The sequence below is a fragment of the Dipodomys ordii genome, unplaced genomic scaffold, assembly GCF_000151885.1.
Source record: "Dipodomys ordii isolate 6190 unplaced genomic scaffold, Dord_2.0 Scaffold138, whole genome shotgun sequence".
NCBI classification, from domain to species: domain Eukaryota; kingdom Metazoa; phylum Chordata; class Mammalia; order Rodentia; family Heteromyidae; genus Dipodomys; species Dipodomys ordii.
Window position 1 is genome coordinate 815,045 of NW_012267354.1, and position 19,301 is coordinate 834,345.

Below are 19,301 nucleotides of genomic sequence, written 5' to 3' on the forward strand. Positions count from 1 at the left end.
GCGCTTGCCTTGCATGCCTGAGGCCCTGGGTTCGATTCCTCAGCACCACATAAGCAAAAAGAAAAAAGCTGGAAGTGGCGCTGTGGCTCAAGTGGTAGAGAGCTAGCCTTGAGCTGAAGAGCTGAGGGACAGTGCCCAGGCCCAGAATGCAGGCCCCACAACCGGACCCAAAAAAAAAATCCTAGGCATGCTTTCTGTGTCCACCCTGAATTCTTTTCAAAATCTGATTCTAGTATTTATTGGGTGACTACCAGTAATGGGACTGGAAAGATGCACAAGATTAATGGTGAAATAAATTTGGATGAATGAAAGTTCAGCTTACTCTGACAACCCTGAGACTAATCCATTTCTCACCAAGGACTAGCAACAGGCCCACACATTCTTCAAGTCTCTTCTGTACTTCTAAGATCCTCCTCTGTAGAACATCTTTTAAGCTTCCCGCAACAAAAAAGCCAAAGAAAATATAGGCTGCCAGTTTCTCTTGCACAGTACTTACAGGAGACATCCAATAAATGCTTGTAAAATTAGTCATGTCACTGGTAGTTTTTTGTGTCTATTTTGTCCCCCTCTTGAAATGACAAATGACGTCAAGCCTGCGAAGGTATCTTCATACTTTTTTTTTCTTCCCACTCTCAAAAGCCCAGTATAATTCAATATCTATTTTAAAAAGGGTGCTCAATAAACATTCAAATAAACTTGGACTGGAGGCGTGGTGGGGGGGTCTGACTTGCATGAGTTCAACGCCCAAAACCACAAAAAAATAAAAATAAACCCTCATTCAAACCCTCAGCATTTACACTTGCAGATGAGTGAATGGGATGTCATACAGAGCTAGCTTCTCTTGAGACACAAGTGATATCACTTATGCTAACCTCCTTGTGAGACACCGTGGCCGGAACGCCGTACGAAATGACAGAAAAGAGGACTCTCCTGTCATCCCAGCTCTCCTCGCTACCATATGCTTTCGTAGGCGCTCCTTCCACACCAGTGAGGCTCGGGTGCAACACCCGGACACTTCCTCTCCTGACTCTAAACCTCTCTCCGGCCGGGGCGAACTCTTCACCCACGGCACACATGCGCAGTGACCCCCGTAAGGGCCTGGCCGGTCAGGCGCCCCACGCCCTTCTCTCAAGGGCTTCTCACTGTTCTTTCTTCCTCCTCTCCCGTTTCCCCTCTGCCCATCATCCTCACCCGTGGGACTTGTGCTCTCTCCGTCCCCAATCCACTCCGGTTCCGGCGGCTGCTGCTTGGGCCCTTTCGGCATCGCGCTGGCAGTTAGGGATACTTTGGCGGCGCCCCGGCGCTATTTCCGCTTCCGGCGGCGTGCAGTCCTGAAAGGGGCGGGCTCACCAAGCAGGCGCAGGCGCTTCTGCCACTGTCTTTGCTCCTAGGCTCCCACGTGCGCGCGTTTCGCAAGTCATGGAGGGGGCGTGGGTTCCCACCGGAGGGCGTGGCCTGAAGCGAAGGGGCGTGGCCTGACGTTTCTCTTGGCGTTGGTGTAGCTTTTATTATTGTCTGGGAAGCGTGACCTGGTGACTCCAAGACGCTACGGTGGGACTCAGGGAATGAAAATAAGTTTTGGATAGTACGAAGTAAATTGAGGCATACTTTTATCTTTCTTTTTGGCGATACTAGGATTGAACACACCCTTGTTAAGCAGATGCTCTGTTTCTTCCGCCATGCCTAAAACCTTTATTTGGGGTGTGTGTATGTGGGCAGTTTGGCTTACAAATAAACTCACAAAATAAAATGACAAGCAACGAACTGCAAGATGTAAACTGGTAAGTGTTGATACCTGTTGGCCTCATTAGAGACATGGGTGCAATTTAAACTCTACGACTTAACAATAGATGTAGAAACTTAAGCAAGGCTTTCCCATAGTCCTGCCATCTCCTATTCCTGTTTAGCCCACAATCATGCTTTTGTTTCTGTCCCTACCATTGCTTCAGCCATTCCAAAGTCAACAGATCAGGAACCAAGTCTCTTGACTATATTTTACTTTCCCAATATTTGATATACATTTGATCACTTCTTTTATGTTTTCTTCAAAGGCTGGTCCTTTTACACTCTTAGTGGTTTCTGCTCCTTTATATGCTTGAAAGCTCAATCTTTGAACAACTTCTCCTTCCCACCTCCTCCCCCTCCCCATCCCCCCTTCCCCCTCCTCCATCTCCCTCCTCCTCCTCCTCCTCCTCCTCCTCCAGGGCTTGAAGGACCTAGGACGATTGGCACTCTACCACTTGAGCTACAACCCCACTTCTGGCTTTTGAATGATTAATGGAGATCAGAGTCTTACAGTCTTTCCTGCCTAGGCTGGCTTCAGACCTCAGCTAGTAGCTAGGATTACAGGCATGAGCTACCAGCTGGTCTGACTTTCTTTTTTCTAGACTTATCACCTACATCCCATGGCTTTAGCTATCATTCTATAACTGATGAGGATTTCTAAATTTTCCTTATGAGCCTCAACTGTCATGTCTGTCCTCCAGGCTAATGACTCCAAATGTTTCCTGGACAGCATTTCTGAGATCTCTAAATAGCACATGCAAAATAGAGCTCTATCCATGTCAAGAAATTACTAGTTCCTTCTGCCCACAATGCAAGGTTATCCTTTCTCCATTCTTTCTCCTCTAAACAATCCATCAGCAATCCATATGTGCCTCATTTATTCACCCATCCACTCAAAACATGTATTTATTGAGTATGTTTAGGCATTGTTCTAGGCGCTTAGAATACCATTGATAAAATAAAGATTCCTACATTTCTGATTAACGCTAGAGACTATAGATCAATCTGGGTGTGATGGCATAGAGGAAAGGATCTTGAGTTCAAGGCCAGCCTAGGCTACATACTCAATTTTTAAATTAACTAATTAATTAAATTGTTATTAAGGAGTTGTACAAAGGGGTTACAATTTCTTAAATCAGATGGTGAGTACAATGCTTCGTAGATACTGTCACCCTAAAAAAGTATAGCAAAGGCTGGGAATGTGGCTTAGTAGTAGAGTGCTTGCCTAGCATGCATGAAGCTTTGGGTTCAATTCATTGGTACCACATAAACAGAAAAACTCAGAAGTGGTACAGTGGCTTAAGTGGCAGAGTACTAGCCTTGAACAAAAGCAGCTCAGGGACAGTTCCCAGGCCCTGAGTTCAAGCCCCAGGACTGGCCAAAATTAAAGTATAGAGAGGGCTAGGAAGGTGGTTCAGTGGTAAAGTGCTTGCCTTGCATGCATGAGGTCTGGGGTTCTATTCTTCAGTACCACATAAGCAGAAAAAGCCAGAAGTAGCTCTGTGGCTCAAGTGGTAGAGTTTTAGCCTTGAGCTGAGGAGCTGAGGGACAGTGCCCAGGCCCAGAGATCAGGTCCCACAACCAACAAAAAAATATATAAAGAATGATTAAAAAGTATCAGGGTGTAATACTACACTGATCATAGTAGCAGCTTGTAATACTAGACTGCTTATAGGTTTCAGTGATGTGAAATCTAAGCAAACCCTTGAAGACAGGAAGCATTCTGGCCACAATCATTTCTTGGAAAGAGACTTCCTAGCACAGTGATGCCCTATAACAAGGACTACCTAGTGTATTTTAAGGACCAAACAGCAAGGGGGTCAGTGTGGTGAAAATGGTATGAGTAAGCAAGAGTTTCTTGGAAAGGTGAGAAGGGAAGTTAAGCAGAGTCTGTGCTCACATGTCTTTTAGGTCAGCTTCTTCTCTGAACTAAAATGCAGTGACATCACACAACCTACACATTCAAAGGATGGTTCTGGGGGAAGTGCTAAGAGTAGATAGGAGCTGGAGATTACACAAGAGGGGCAGAGTAGAAACCTATTAGGAGGTGATGGTGGCACCAGTATGATAGTAGTAAAGAAGAGGAAGAAGAAGAAAAAGGAGAGGAAGAGGAAAAAGAAAAAGGAGAGGAGGAGGAGGAAGAAGCAGCTGCCTCTGGGTACTGGTGGCATACACCTGTAATTCTAGCTACTCAGGAAGCTTAGCTCTGAGGATCACAGTTCAAAGCCAGTTGGGGAAGAAAGTTTGTGAGACTCTTAGCTCCAGTATTAGCTCCAGTTAATCACTAGAAAACCAGAAGTGGCTCTGTGGCTCAAAGTGGTAGAGTTTTGCTCAAGGCAAAGCAAAAAAGCTCAGGGACATGGGGCTAGGAAGGTGGCTCAGTGGTAGAGTGCTTGCCTTGCATGCATGAAGCCCTGCTACTTCAGGTTTTCTGGTGGTTAATTGAAGATCAGAGTTAAACTTTCTTGCTTGGGCTGGCTTTGAACCATGATCCTCAGAGCTTAGCCTCCAGAGTGACTAGGATTACAGATGTGAGCAAGTAATACCCAATACCAATTAGATTTATTTTTGGTGGTGCTGAGACCCCGTGGTCTGTTAGGAAGGTGCTGTAACTCTGAGCCATATTAAAAAAACCCCACAAAACCTTGCCTAAATCAACAAAATAAAAATCATTTGCTCAAAATATTCAGAATAAAGCCCAAAAATTTACCAGAGCAAATAGGGCTCTGAATGAAATGATTCCTATTTTAATTTTGTTAGTACCAGGGTTTGTTTGACAGTGGGATTTGAACGTAGTACCTTGTATTTTTGTTTATTTTTTGTCAGTCATGGGTCTTGAACTCTGGGCTTGGGTGCTATCCCTCAGCTCTTCAGCTCAAGGCGAGTGCTCTACCGCTTGAGCCATGGTACCACTTCCAGTTTTCCAGTGGTTTATTGGAGATGAGTCTCACGGAGTTTCCTGCCTGGGCTGGCTTTGAACCAAGATCCTCAGATTTCAGTCTCCTGACTAGCTAGGATTACAGGCGTGAGCCACCAGTGCCCGGCTAGAGCCTTGTATTTGATAGACATCTATTCTACCACTTGAGTCATGCCTACAGTTTTCAATTTTTTAGGCAGTATCATGTGCTGTTACAGGATGGTGGCGCAGTTAAGTGTCATCCCACATTCTCAGCATCTCAAAGAATTGAGCAAAACTGAGGTTCTTCATAATTGACAGTTTGGAGTGGCAGGAGGTGGTTACATAACCGTTTTAAATTATGTATGGCCATTCCCACAGTGCATTCTGTCATAATGATATTAATTTTATTCCAGGCACAAACATAGGCATATTAGGAGTTTCTACTGCAAGTTTACTTAAGGACAGCTAAGTGCAGTACTGCACATGTGCTATTAAGGGAAATTTTCTTTTGCTGGCCTGTGTGGGACATGTGTTGGTACTTTTTGATGGTCATTAGGTGGAGAAGTCCTCAGACAGGGCAGATCAGTGGGTCAATCTTACCAGAGGCTAAAACAACCATGATCATGCTTTATCTGCCTATCTCAGTTCTTTTGCCCATGGACAATGGTGTGCTCCTATCTCTGCCTTTTTAGTAACTGGTGATTACAGGTTAGGCTGCTTTGAACTATATAGCCTCCTGATTCAGTTTTTCAAGTACTGGTATTACAGGAATGTACCACCAGGCCCAATTTGCTGAACTTCATGATCTCATTTCCTACAATCTAGCCACACTGGCTCTCTATTTTTATTTCAAAACTCATCCCTGCCTCAAAAGACCTTTGCCCTTAAGTATTCCCTATGCATGGAATGAATTTACTTCATTTAAGTCTCTGTCGACGTTACCTATTTTAATGTCAGTTTTATCTTTTCTACCTGTCACTCTGTAGCGTTTGGCTATTTTCTTCTATTTTCTGAACTTCAATAGGTTTTACAAGGGGGTTACAATTAAACATACTTCCTTCACATTTTCTTCCACATACTTATTACTTAAAATTTTACTACACTTTTATCTCTTATGCTGAAAACAATGTAAACTCCACATGGTAGGTTTTTGTCCTTTCACAGATAGATTTCCAGTCCCTAAAACAGTGCCTGCTCTTGAGTTGGCAGTAAAATATGCAGTAATAAGCACAGTGAATGAATGCAAGGCTTAAGTAAGACAATGCTTATAGAGGTCAGCATGGAACTCACAAAGAGCAGGCAGACAGTTCCATTCAGAGATCTCTCGCTGTCTCTCTTTTATGTTTGTTGTTGTTGGTGGCAGTATTGCATTTGATTTAACCAAGCCACTAAATGTCAGAGTTCCTCAAGGCCAAGTTCTGGGCTCTTTCTGCTGCCCTGGATTCCCAGTTAGACTGTGTTTTAGGTAGCCCCTTGGGCCATTTATTTCTTTCACATCACTCATCACAACTTGTATTTGTCCATTTTATTTATTTACTTATTTTTTTTTTTGGTTGGTTGTGGGGCCTGAACTCTGGGCCCAGGCTCTGTCCCTCAGCTCTTCAGCTCAAGGCTAGTTCTACTACTTGAGCCACAGCACCACTTCTGGCTTTTTCTGCTTATGTGGTGCTGAGGAATGGAATCCAGGGCCGCATGCGTGCAAAGCAAGCACTCTACCACTGAGCCACCTTCCCAGCCCAATCCATTTTATTTTTGAGAAAAATAGTTCTTGACAACTAGGACATAGTCCTACATTAACAGCTTTTGTGTTGCCAACAGCTGGTCTGATATGGATAGGCTATGGTACTCTTGTTGAACATAATCTCATAGAAGACTAAGTGTCATATAAAGTCATTCTATGATGGTGAAGTTTAGACAAAGCTTGTAACTTTTTTTTGTTGTGGGGCTTGAACTCAGAACCTGGGCACTGTCCCTGAGCTCTTTTGCTCACGTCTAGCGCACTACCACTTTCAGCACAGCACTACTCCTGGTTTAATGATAGTTAATTGGAAATAAGTCTCATGAACTCCTGCCCAGGCTGGCTTTGAACTTTGACCTTCAGATTTCAGCCTCCTGAATAGACCAAATTACAGGCATGAGACATCAATACCCAGCTTTTATAATCTTTTCTAAGCACAAAAAATGGTTACCATGCAAACCACAAAAGTACAAATGTAATCCTAGCTATACTACAAGTGAGGCAGAGATTGGGAAGAGCAAGGTCTGAGACCAGCGTAGACAAAAGTTTGCCAAATTCCATCCCAAGCATTCAAAACTGGGCAAGGTATGGTGGTGGTACATGCCAATTGTCCTGTTGGGAGCCAAGAAAGTGTATGGAAAGATAAGATTCCTCCAGCCCTAAACAAACTACATTTGGTTAACCATAAATATTCCTCCAGCCCTAAGCAGACAACATTTGACTAACCATAAACATTTCTCTTATCTCCAGCCCTAAGCAAGCGGCGCCTGGCTAACCATAAATGTCTCTTAGAGAAACTACAGGAGGTACCTTTAAGACTAGCACAACGGCCAAAGGAGAAGCATGACCCATCCCCGACCCCGGGACTTCTCACTCTTGCTTCTGCAAAGTTTTTTCATTCTTTCCCTTCCCCTGTCCTTTCGGGTATATAAACCCTGCCTCACTTTAATAAAGCAGACCTTGACGCGACTCAGACTGACTGTCTTTCTTTATGCGCTTGGTCTCGTTTCTCTCTCACCCCCATTGGTTTTTAGGAGGTGCCTCCTCGAGCCTAACGAATAACTGAACCTGCTGGACGGGTCATTGTCCCAGCTAAGTGGATGTGTAACTGCAGTGATTTGGGCATAAAGGACTCAGATTGTGTTTCAAGTTATAAACCTGTGTAGTAAGTGCGAGCCCTTGAGTTCAAAACCCATTATTGCAAAAATTAAAAAAATTTGAAAAGCAAGCCGGGCGCTGGTGGCTCACGCCTGTAATCCTAGCTACTCAGGAGGCTGAGATCTGAGGATCATGGTTCAAAGCCAGCCCGGGCAGGAGAGACCGTGAGACTCCTATTTCCAGTAAACCACCAGAAAACCGGAAGTGGCGCTGTAGCTCAAGTGGTAGAGCGTTCGCCTTGAGCTAAAGAGCTGAGGGACAGCACCCAGGCCCAGAGTTCAAGCCCCACGACCAAAAAAAAAAAAAAAAAAATATTTGAAAAGCAAATGAATGCTGGGTGCCAGTGGCTCACCCCTGTAATCCTAGCTATTCAGAAGGCTGAGATCTGAGGTTTGAGGCTCAAAGCCAGCCAGGCAGGAAAGTCCATGAGACTCTCATTCCAATTAACCACCTGAAAACTGGAAGAGGCATGGCAGCTCAAGTGGTAGAATACTTGCCTTGAGCTGAAGAGCTGAGGGACAGCGCCAGGCCCAGAGTTCAAGCCCCACGACTGACCAAAAAAGAAAAAGAAAAAAAGCAAATGAATTCTCTTGGAATGATGACTTTTTTCCCCTGGGGCTTGAACTCAGGGCCTGTCCTTGAATTTCTTTTGCTCAAGGCTAGCACTCTCCTTGAGCCACAGTGCCACTTCTGGCTTTTTCTGTTTATGTGGTACTGAGGATCAGTATGTATGCTAGGCAAGCACTCTATCAGTAAGGCACATTCCTAGCCCTGTAACTTTCACCTTATTATATTCTTTCCTCCTACATAAGATCAAGAAGGGTAATCATAGAATCATTCTGCCTTTTAAATTTTATTTGGGACAGGGTCTCACTATATAGCATAATTTGGCCTTGAACTCACTATCCTGCTTGTCTCCCAAGTGCTAGGATTAAAGCATGCTCCACCATGCCTGGTTGCTCATGCTTGACAGCATGCTCTTTGAAATCACATGGTTCCCAAACAACTAGTTATTAGCCAAAGTAAAATACAAGTCAGAAGAGCCATAGGCTAACTTTTGAGGAAAGTTCCTCAAAGATGACTTGTTTTCTGCCCTTTATCCAGTCTTTGAAATAGATGAGGGAACTAGAGCTTTACTTTGGACCATGAATAAGTTTATGGTCTGGGTTATAGACTACAAAACATAAAGCTGGGGTTAGTGTTTAGAATGCCTGAGGACCTTGTGATGACTGTCACATAACTTCTTTGACTCTACTTCTTTTTATTGTTGTTGGTTGCGGGGCTTGAACTCTAGGCATGGGTGCTGTCCCTTTGCTCTTCAGCGCAAGGCGAGCATTCTACCAATTGAGCCACAGCACCACTTCCGGTTTCTAGTGGCTTATTGGAGATGAGTCTCAGAGTTTCCTGCCCAAGCTGGCTTTGAACCGTGATCCTCAGATCTCAGCCTCTTGAGTAGCTAGGATTACAGGCATGAGCCATCAGTGCCCAGCTGTCTACTTCTTAACTTGTAACTATGTTGACTTTTTTTGGGGGTACCAATTCTGGTACCCTACAGGTCTTAGGCATTGTTCCTTAGCTTTTATACTCAAGGCTGGCACACTTACCAGTCTGAGCCACAGCTCTATTTCTGGCCTTCTGGTGATTAATTAGAGATTAAGTCTCACAGACTTTCTTGTCCAGGCCAGCTTCAAACCATGATCTTCAGATCTCAGCCTTCTGAGTAGCTAGGATTACAGGTGTGAGCCACCAGCACCCAGCTTCCACAGTCTTTTTTCTGTCGGTTGTGGGGCTTGAACTCTGTCCCTCAGCTCTTCAGCTCAAGGCTAGCACTCTACTGCTTGAGCCACAGCGCCACTTCCGGTGTTTTAGTGGTTAATTGGAGATGAGTCTCATGGACTTTCCTGCCCAGGCTGGCTTCGAACCGTGATTTTCAGATCTCAGCCTCCTGAGTAGCTAGGAGTACAGGTGTAAGCCATTGGCGTCCAGCTTCTTCAAAGTCTTAAGAGCCAGGCACTGGTAGTCTATGCCTATAATCGTAGCTACTCAAAAGGCTGAAATTTGAAGATTATGGTTTGAAGCCAGCCTGGGCAGTAAAGTCTGACACTCTTATCTCCAATAAACCACGCAGAAAAAGCCAGAAGTGGTGCTGTGGCTCAAGTGGTATAGTGCTAGCCTTGAGCCAATAGAAACTCAGGGACAGAGCCCAGGCTGAGTTCAAGGCACAGGACTGGGAAAAGAAAAAAACTTTGGGAAGTCTTTTTTTGTTTTTGGTTGGTTGTGGGGCCTGAACTCTGGGCCTGGGCACTGTCCCTGTGCTCTTCAGCTCAAGACAAGCACTCTACCGCTTGAGCCACAGTGCCACTTCTGGTTTTCTAGTGGTTTATTGGAGATAAGAGTCTCACAGACTTTCCTGCCCAGGTTGGCTTTGAACCGAGATCCTCAGATCTCAGCCTCCTGAGTAGCTAGGATTACAGGCGTGAGCCACCAGCCCCCAGCTTTGAGAAGTCTTTTGCTCCCATTACTGGTATGGGAAAATGTTTCTCGTCTTCATTTCTTTTTATTATAACAGTATGATATACTAAAAACAAATCCTAAACAAAACAACCACACACAAAAAATGTATCTCTAGTGGTAGAGCACTAGCCTTGAGCACAAACAGGCTCAAGGATAGCACCCAAGCTCTGAGTTCAAGCCCCACAACCAACAACAAAAAGCCGGGAGCAGGGTGTCAGTGGCTCACACTTGTAATCCTAGCTACTCAGGAGGCTGAGATCTGAGGATCATGTTCAAAGCCAGCCCCAGCAGGAAACCTTGTGACTCTTTATCTCCAATATTGTCTTTAGAAAAAGCCAGAAGTGGTGCTGTGGCTCAAGTGGGAGTGCTAACCTTGAGCAAAGAGAGGTTCAGGGACACTGCCCAGCCCAAGTTAAAACCCCAGGCTTTTTTACTTAAAAATAAAAAACTAGCTGGTTTTGTTATGACTACTTAAAATTGACAATCTGGGATGACAGGTGCTTAATATGAAGATAACTAAATGTCCATGATTATCAAAACTTGCATATCCAACTCACAGCTCCACTTCCAGCTTTTTCTGGTGGTTCACTGGAGATGTCTCTTGGCCTTTCCTGCCCATGCTGGCTTTGAACTGTGATCCTCAGATCTAAGCCTCCCGAGTAGCTAACGTTACAGGCATGAGCCACTGCTGCCTGCCTTAAGCACATTTCTCTATTGACAAATGAGACCTGACTCATTCTCTCAAGATGGGAATGGACTTAAGCATCATATTTTATATCAGTATTGTGTATGAACTAAAAACATCTGCACCTTCAGAGGGCTGGAATACAGAGATTAAAGAAAATGCTTGTTTCCACTGTGTTTATTACTAATATAAAAAATGTTAAAAAGAAAAAAAAAATCATTCTCAGTTCTCCAACAGCAGTCATCCTTCCCTCTTGCCTACACAGCTCCTGACCCATTTCCTCAGGGCCAGTTCAGAACTGAACCTGTTCACTGCCGTTTTCACAGAAAACAACCAGTGCCAGGGATGTGAGGGAAGAGGGGGACAGGTTCCACCCAAAGACAGGCCAGGTAGAGATTCACAGAATTCAAATGAAAGGGCTGGTGGCCTCACAATGACAGAGCCTAACTAAAATAGGCTGGAGAGGAAGGCTTGTTGTCTGAGGCCTTACAAGACATTACTGGCCCATGTCAGACTCAGAACAACCAACACCAAAATGGGGAGGACCAGGCTGGGGGAAGTTTCACAATTCTTCCATGTTGGGAGATAGGGAAAGGCTAGAGGGTACTAAGAAAAAACTTATTCTAGTGTTGGGAAGTCACAAAAATGCCACGGACACTGAGAAAGGCTACAGGGGGATGCACAGTTTCACAAAGCACAGTGATCACAGACCATAGTGGTGGGGATCATGCTACTGACAGAGAAACTACAAAATCCAAAAGTAGGGGGATGGCTGTTCAGGAAGTAACTGTGTGTCAGCCAGATAACCTGGCAAGTTTCCCAAGCAGCTGAAAACACTGGGGTGTCACGTAAAGAGGACAACCAGCTAGAAAGGATAGCAAACTGCTCCAGGGCTCTCAGGAATCGAGGGCAATACTGGGGAACAGGTGGACAGATGCACAAGAAAGAGCACCAAAGGTTTCCTGTTAAGCAGTCACTTGGCGAAGAAGATCCGAGTGAAGGGAACAAGATGGGGTCCTGAAGGTGAGTCTCTGGAGCCTGTATCAGAGCCAGTGCGCACTGTGCGCTGGTGATGAATGGGTCACTTGACTGAGGGTGCTGGGTGGAAGAGCCTCGGAGTAGCTGTCACTAGGCCACGGGGAAATACATGGCCACTAGGTTAGAGGACTCTTTCCAGTCTGGATGGGAAGGCACAGTCTCACAGAGGAGGTCCATTGACGCCTGGATGGTAGAAGGCACAGAGGTCTTCATATCGACAGTGACCCTTTTTGGAAAAGTGTCGGCAGACAGGGCGGCTGGATTTGTCTGTGGACAAGTGATAATTGAGTGGTTTAAAAATCCGAGTAACAAAAAAACCAGAAATGGAGTGGAAAGCAGAAATAAAAGTCCAATTTCCTACCCCCTACCACTTCCAGGTATTCTGGCTTCAGGCATACTAAATACAATGCACACTGACCTTTATTTTTAACACCTCCAGGTATTATGGAATAGTACTCTTTCTTCTGGGGGAAAAAACAATCAGGGCTGTCTTACTTCATAAGATAGCTGGGAGATTAGCCTTAGGTTCAATCCCTTGCACTGCAGCTCAGGGTCACAGGTATCCTGGGAATTAGGCCACTAAGGGAGTGATGGGTATGAAATGTGTATAGGCATCACAACATGGACCTCACCTTCCATAACCTGGGGGCCATCCTTAGGTGGGCAGGTATTCTTGATAAGAGACCAGCTTTTGAGCCTTCGAGGGTTTCTCTGCTCTTTGTGAAAGCTTTCCCTGGAGGGACCCCCATGGCCCGGCCCCGGAAAAGGAGGTTCAGCATTAATTCCCCACCATCCACGACCATATGGACCAGACCTGGGGCCTAGGCCTCCCCGAATTGGGCCTCTGCCCCGGGGAGGAGGAGGGAGGCTCAGCAGTGGTGGAATCATTGGTCCCCTTGATCCTGGAGGGCCTCTGTGAAGAGCTGGAGAAAGACACAGAAGAGTCACCAAATGAGCATGACAACCTAGTCTTGAAACAGAAGCCCTTATTTGCCCCCATCTTTATTGAAGTAGAACATATAAAGACACATCAATTTTAAGTGCTTAATTACCACTAAATAACCATTTGTGTTTCCACCACCTAGGTGAAGAGATAAGAGCCTATCCGTACTTCAAAAGACCATTCCAGGTGCCCCTCCTTCCTCCCCACAGAGAACCATCATCCTGTCTTCTAACATCATAGATTATTAATCTTTGCCTGTTTTTGAACTTTGGCTCCTTTCGCTCAACGTGTTTGCGAGATTCATTCAGGTTGCCTGTAGCAGTGTTCGTTCATTTTCATTGCAGCGTGGTATCCCATTGCATGCACACGCAACAACTGATTTATCCACTCTACTGATGATGAACATGTGGGTGGTTTCCAGTTTGGGGCTATAAGGAAAAATGCTGCTATGAACATTTTTATACATGTTTTTATTACACTTATGAATGCATTTCTCTTGAGTATATATGTAGTCTAGGAATCCTTGGTAAAAGAGTCCATGTATGTTCAAGTTTAATAATGTTAAGTTTTGTTTCAAAGTTGTAACCAATTTATACTCCTAGCCAGCTGTTCCCTGGCTAAACAACACTTGCTATCCTGTCTTTTTCTTTGTCATTATTTTGAGTGGTGGGTTTTGTTTTTGTGGTTAAAAAAACAAACAAACAAACAAAAATCTGTCATTTAGGGCTGGGAAGGTGGCTCAGTGGTAGAGCGCTTGCCTTGCATGCATGAGGCCCTGGGTTCGATTCCTCAGCACCACATAAGCAAAAAGAAAAAAGCCGGAAGTGGCGCTGTGGGTCAAGTGGTAGAGTGCTAGCCTTGAGCTGAAGAGCTGAGGGACAGCACCCGGGCCCAGAGTTCAGGCCCCACAACCGGACCTCCCCTCCCCCAAAAAATTGCTATTTAGCCAGATTTTTTCTTTTGTTTCTTTTTTTTGGGGTCTTGTTTCTTTTGTTCTGGGTCTTGAACTTAGGGCCTAGGCACTCTCCTTGAGCTCGTATAGAACTCCAAAACTTGAGCCAGAGCTTCCAGTTCTGGCCTTTTGGTGGTTAAATGGAGATAAGAATCTCATGGAGGGCTAGAAGGTGGCTCATTGGTATAGTGTTTGCCTTGCATACATGAGGCCCTGGGTTCAATTCCTCAACACCACATAAACAGAAAAAGCCGGAAGTGGTGCTGTGGCTCAAATGGTAGAGTGCTAGCCTTGAGCTGAAGAGCTCAGAGACAGTGTCTAGGCCCAGACAGGCCCCACGACTGACCAAAAAAAAAAAACAAAAACCCCCTCAATCTCATGGACTTTCTTGCCTGAAGTGGCTTCAAACTGTGAGTCTCAAGTATCAGCCTCCTGAGTAGCTAGAATTATAGGCAAAAGCCACTGCTTCCCCCTCCTCCTCACTTAATCAGTTTTAAGTCCACAAAGCGTTAAGTATATTCATGCTGTGAAATATATTCCCTGAACTTTACTTTATAAAACTGAAACACTGTAACCATTAAACTCTCTTTCCTCCTTTTCTTCACTAGTAATCATCATTCTGTTATTTCTCTCTTTTATTTTTTGGGGGAGGGGGTGGTCAATCATGGGGCTTGAACTCAGGGCCTGAGTGCTGTCCCTGACCTTTTTCACTCAAGGCTAGAGTTCTACCATGTCTAGCCATAGCACCACTTCTAAGGTTCTGGTGGTTAATTGGCAGTAACAGTCTCACAGACTTTCCTGCCCAAGCTAGCTCTGAACTGTAATCCTCAGATCTCAGCCTCCTGCGTAGCTAAGGACTATAGGTGTGAGCCACCAGAGGTTGGCTATGTATTTGATTTTAGACAGTTTATGTGAAGGGAACTTACAGCAATTATTTCAGTTTATGTCACTTAGCATAATGTACTCAAGGTTTATCTATGTTATATAGAATCTAAGGGCACTTTTCTTCCTTTACAAGGTCAAGCAAGTCTGCTGAATGTATACACATTTTGCTTAACTATTCTTCTGTCAATGGACATTGGATTCCTTCTATCTAACTCTTAAATATTGTGAATGTGCTGCTATCTATGAATGAGTGTGCAAATCTTATTTTCTTCTGGATATATACCTAGCTGGGGTCTGTTGAATCATATAGCACTTTTTTGGATAAATTTTCAAACTGTTTAACATACTGGTTACATAGTCTTTTTAATGAGTTGTCTGGAGAAATTATTTTATTCATTTTCTAAATTTGGGTGCTGGTACTGAGATTTGAACTCAGGGTCCTTGAGCTTTTTTTGCTCAAGGTTCGTACACCTCCACTTCCATCTTTTTGCTGGTTAACTGGAAATAAGTCTCTCAAAAATGTATGTTTTTATACCTTGATAGGCAGATCTCAGCCTCCCAAGTAGCTAGGATTATAAGTTTGAGCCACTGGAACCTGACCCTGAAGAAACTCCTTATATAGTTCTAGATATGACACCGGGCGCCAGGGGCTCATGCCTAAGCTGAGGGGCAATGCTAAGGCCACGAGTTCAAGCCCCATGACTGACCCAAAAAAAAAATTCTAGATATGAACCTGTTTATTGTTATTGTAAATATCTTCTATGCTATGTTTCCTGTTCATTTCTTTATGAGTGTATGTGTGTTGGCCCTGGGGTTTGAACTCAGGGCCTAGGAGCTGTTTCTGTGCTTTTATGCTCAAGACTAGCACTCTACCACCTGAGCCACAGCACTAGTTCTAGCTTTTTGGTGGTTAATAGGAAACAAGAGTTTTACAGACTTTCCTGCCCCAGCTGGATTTGAACCATGATCCTCTGTTGAGTGAGGTGTGAGCCACTGGCACTCAGCTCCTGTTAAACTTTCTAGTGTTATCTGACTAATATAAATTTATACTATCTGATGCAGTTCAATATATCAATCTTCCTTTTAACTTTAGAGTAAGCATGTGTATTTCTTTATATACTTTTTAGAGAATGATTCTTCTGCTTTTTACATGTGTGAAATTGATGTTATCAATGAGAATAAGAGGTCAAATTTCATTTTTTTTCCGAAAATGTCCAGCACCATTCATTGAAAAGAAGACCACTTCTTCAGTTCTGTTTCAACATTCAAGTGTCACTACATCTGTGGGCCTTTTACTAGACTCTATAAGCTGACTTATACATTTATATGTGTCCAAACTAGTGTCATAACTACTGTGGTGTTGTAGCATCCTGATGTTCAGAATAAAGCCTCCCCTTTTTAAGAATGTCTTGCCAGTCTCTACCCAGAGCCTCTGCATTTCTATATAATGAGGTAAAATGCTTACTTTCTTCACACAAGCATTACAGGGATTGATCGGGAATGCATTGAACATATGGGACAATTTGGGAAATATTTTGTAACACTGTGTTTTCAAACTTATCAACATACAATTTCTCTCCATTTACTTAGGTACAAATGCCTAACCTTTTGATTTTTGTTTGTTTTTGTTTTTTGGCCAGTTCTGAGGCTTGAACTCGGGGCCTGGTCACTGTCCCTGAACTTTTTTGCTCAAGGCTAGCATTCTACCACTTAAGCCACAGTACCACTTCCGGCTTTTTCTGTTTATGTGGTACTGAGGAACAGAATCCAGGGCTTCATACACGCTAGGCACGCACTTTACAGCTAAGCCACATTCCCAGCCCCAACCTTCTGATTTTTAAATATCCATTGGTTTTACTCTCTCCTCTAGGACAAAAAAAAAACAAGAATTCAGAGTCCTTACTCCTCACCTGACTTGGGTTCACCAGGCTTTCCATTGGCCATGGGGGGAGGGCCCAGAAGGCTGGGTGGTCCTAAGAACAGATACAAAAGTATGGTCATTAGGATAGACTAAGGAGGTGACAATCCTGTTCTCAGGCTATTTTGTTCTGTTACTCATTTTTTTTTGGGGGGGGGGGTCCGGTCGTGGGGCCTGAACTCTGGGCCTGGGCGCTGTCCCTCAGCTCTTCAGCTCAAGGCTAGCGCTCTACCACTTGAGCTACAGCGCCACTTCCGGCTTTTTTCTTTTTGCTTATGTGGTGCTGGGAATCGAACCCAGGGCCTCAGGCATGCAAGGCAAGCGCTCTACCACTGAGCCACCTTCCCAGCCCCTGTTACTCATTTTTAAGATGCAACCAGAAGTCAAGTATATTTTCAGCGTTATTATAAGTCTTCGTTTCCTCTTTCCGCCCTTTCCACTGCAAAGCTGTTTCAGGCTTGCCAGAAAGTGGAGACTCCATCAAAGGGGTAATACAAGATACTGACAACTTTCTTTCCCCTCATGATGCCATTAACACAATCCCATACCTTAACTGCTGGCCTTTCTCTCTCTCTCTCTCCCACCCCTTTCTCCTTACTTCTGAAAAGTCTACACGTCCACCTTCGCAGTGAAGTATGGTCACAAATTGTCATCCCAGCCATCACAATCTGTCACATCCCTTACAGTCTCTCTCCCCTGCCATTCTGCGGCTGCGCACAAGAGCTCTTTATCCTCACCTCCTCCGCCTTCTCTAGAAAGGTTTTTGGGGGTTAGAATAAGGTGGAAGGGTTAAGTCAGAGAACTCATTGAAAGGTTCCATCCGGAGCAGACCTCTCCCACCTTCGCCCCAGCGCCTGGGCCCCTCTTCCTTCCGCCTGAGCCCCTCTCCCCGCACTACCAGCTTCTCGCTCCTCGCCCTGACCAGGCTGACGAGCGTGTGCCCACCATTCTCCAGCCCCTCACCGATGGGACTCTCATCTTCCTCATCTCCAGTCTCATCCCGCTCAGACAGTGGAGGCTGTTGGGGCGGCGGCGGCTGCTGCTGCTGCTGATTCTGCTTCTTTCGTTTCGGCATCGTGGCTGCGGCAATGGCTGCAGAGGGATTTGGAGGGCAGTGGGGAAGGGGCACACTGGGATTCTGTTTCCGTTTCCGGGGGCGGGGGTCCGTGAGACCGAGGCTCCCACCGTCCCACTTCCGGAAGGCTGCGGGGAATCTTGGCTTCGGCCGCGTTCTCATGTAAACTGCCTTCGCCGGTCTCTGCCAGGCGTGGCGGCAACCTCGGGCCGTCCCTTGGCTGCGTTTCTAAAAGTGGCTAATTTTTTCTCCGCTTTTCTCCTCATGCTGAAAAGCACCACAACCCGCAACTTACGGCGTGCCATAGAGTCGACGGGCTTTTCGAGGGGCCTGAAGGCCTGAGACGAGAAGGCTTGTCGCATCCTAAAATCGCCACATCCGGTCCCCTGGTTACTATGGTAACAGCTGCAGGCACAACTTGGTGCCCTCTGACCTCTCTCCAAAGTCCTTGTCCCGCCTGGGTTTTTCTTCTCGTGCGGGCTTGCACTTAGGAGCTACTGTAAGACCGGTTCTTCCCGTCGTTCCCACGAGGGATTCGGGTCACAGCAGGTTGGCACGCAGGACTCTTCCGACGTGTGATCGTGCCCCCCGCCTAGCCAGGCAGAGCGGCTTCATCCCCCGGGGCCCGGCAGCTGGGGCTTGGCACTGAGGTTGGACCGCGGGCCCACGCCCCGCTCTGGTCCAGGTGGTAGGACCCGCCCTCCGCCGCTCCGCCCCCTCCAGGTGAGTGGTAGCTTCCCCCGGGAGCGCAAGGTAGTGATGACACGCACACCCCCTCCTCCAGGCGCTAGTTGGTAGCGCCCGTGACGGAGTTAGCCCGGTCCTCCCACGCGCGCCTCCTTCCCCTCAGCCGCCGCGCTTGTCGGTCCCACTGGCTCTCCCGTGCCGGTAGCTCACCTCCGCATCACCCCCTCGCCCGGTTCCTAGAGGGAAGTGACTCCGTTCCCCTCCCACCCCCACCCCTGTCCGCCTTTTGCTTTCAGGCAGCCGCCGCACCTAGGTCGGGCCCGCCCGCTGACGTCACCTAGCTCCGCCTCCTCCAGGGTCCCGGGCCCTTGCGGCGGGGGCTGCCCCGGGGGGAGTCAGTTGAGGCGGCGGGAGCTCGGCGGAGGGCGGGCCAGGTTGACTGGTCCGGGCCATGCCGAGGAAGAAGCCCTTCAGCGTGAAGCAGAAGAAGAAGCAGTTGCAGGATAAGCGGGAGCGGAAGCGAGGTCAGTGCGGGAGGAGGGGGCGGGGCCCGGGCTCCCGCACCTCTGGAAGGAGGGGTGTGCCCGCCGCACCTCTGGAAGGGGGGGGCGTGGGAGGGGTGGTAGGCCCGTGAGGATCTGCGTGGGAGACCGCAGAGGGGATTCCCCGCCTCAAGTCCCCTGCACCTCGGGAAGGAGTGGGGGGAGGGGGGTCCCTCCTAGCTCCAACGGGGCGCCATCCTCCAAGTTCCCTGGCGGAGTGACTACCCCCCCCCCAGCATCCCGGGAGGGTCCGCCCGGGAAGGAAGCTGGGAGGTCTGAGGCTCAAGAGAAGTTGGGTAGGCTGGAGACCTGGCTGGCCGGGGTGGGGGTCCTTCAGTCCCTGAAGAGTGGGCCAGCACTGGCGTCACCGGCCCCTCCCCGCAGGGCTTCAAGATGGGCTACGCTCCAGTTCCAACAGCCGCAGCGGGAGCCGGGAGCGGCGGGAGGAGCAGACCGACACCTCGGACGGGGAATCTGTGACC

The 19,301-nt window shown here is 46.7% G+C and overlaps 3 protein-coding genes across 6 annotated transcripts in view; 1 reads left to right on the forward strand and 2 right to left on the reverse strand.

Annotated features, from left to right (window-relative positions):
- Positions 1-1,294, reverse strand: part of Abcf1 (ATP-binding cassette, sub-family F (GCN20), member 1) — a 14,992-nt gene extending 13,698 nt beyond the window's left edge. For both annotated transcript variants that reach the window (XM_013031193.1, XM_013031192.1), the window contains exon 1: positions 1,192-1,294. In XM_013031193.1, coding sequence (XP_012886647.1) covers positions 1,192-1,264 — 73 coding nt within the window. In that variant the 5' untranslated portion in view covers positions 1,265-1,294. The remainder of the gene's footprint in view (positions 1-1,191) is intronic.
- Positions 1,295-10,953: 9,659 nt separating this feature from the next.
- Prr3 (proline rich 3) lies at positions 10,954-18,234 on the reverse strand. Of its 3 annotated transcripts, XM_013031223.1 has the most exons (5): positions 17,886-18,234; positions 17,479-17,607; positions 16,508-16,570; positions 12,450-12,740; positions 10,954-12,084 (listed from the first exon to the last, which is right to left on the reverse strand). In XM_013031223.1, exons 1-5 carry the CDS (start codon positions 17,950-17,952, stop codon positions 11,978-11,980), a joined length of 657 nt encoding a protein of 218 aa, XP_012886677.1. In that variant the 5' UTR covers positions 17,953-18,234; the 3' UTR covers positions 10,954-11,977. The 3 variants fall into 3 exon arrangements, with proteins under 3 accessions (XP_012886677.1, XP_012886675.1, XP_012886676.1); XM_013031221.1 differs by having other exon boundaries at positions 17,479-17,970; XM_013031222.1 differs by having other exon boundaries at positions 11,998-12,740; positions 17,479-17,970.
- Positions 18,235-18,397: 163 nt separating this feature from the next.
- Positions 18,398-19,301, forward strand: part of Gnl1 (guanine nucleotide binding protein-like 1) — a 10,843-nt gene continuing 9,939 nt past the window's right edge. Inside the window, exons 1-2 of the mRNA XM_013031112.1 lie at positions 18,398-18,801; positions 19,204-19,295. Of these exons, the coding sequence (XP_012886566.1) occupies positions 18,729-18,801; positions 19,204-19,295 (165 nt within the window). The 5' untranslated portion in view covers positions 18,398-18,728. The remainder of the gene's footprint in view (positions 18,802-19,203; positions 19,296-19,301) is intronic.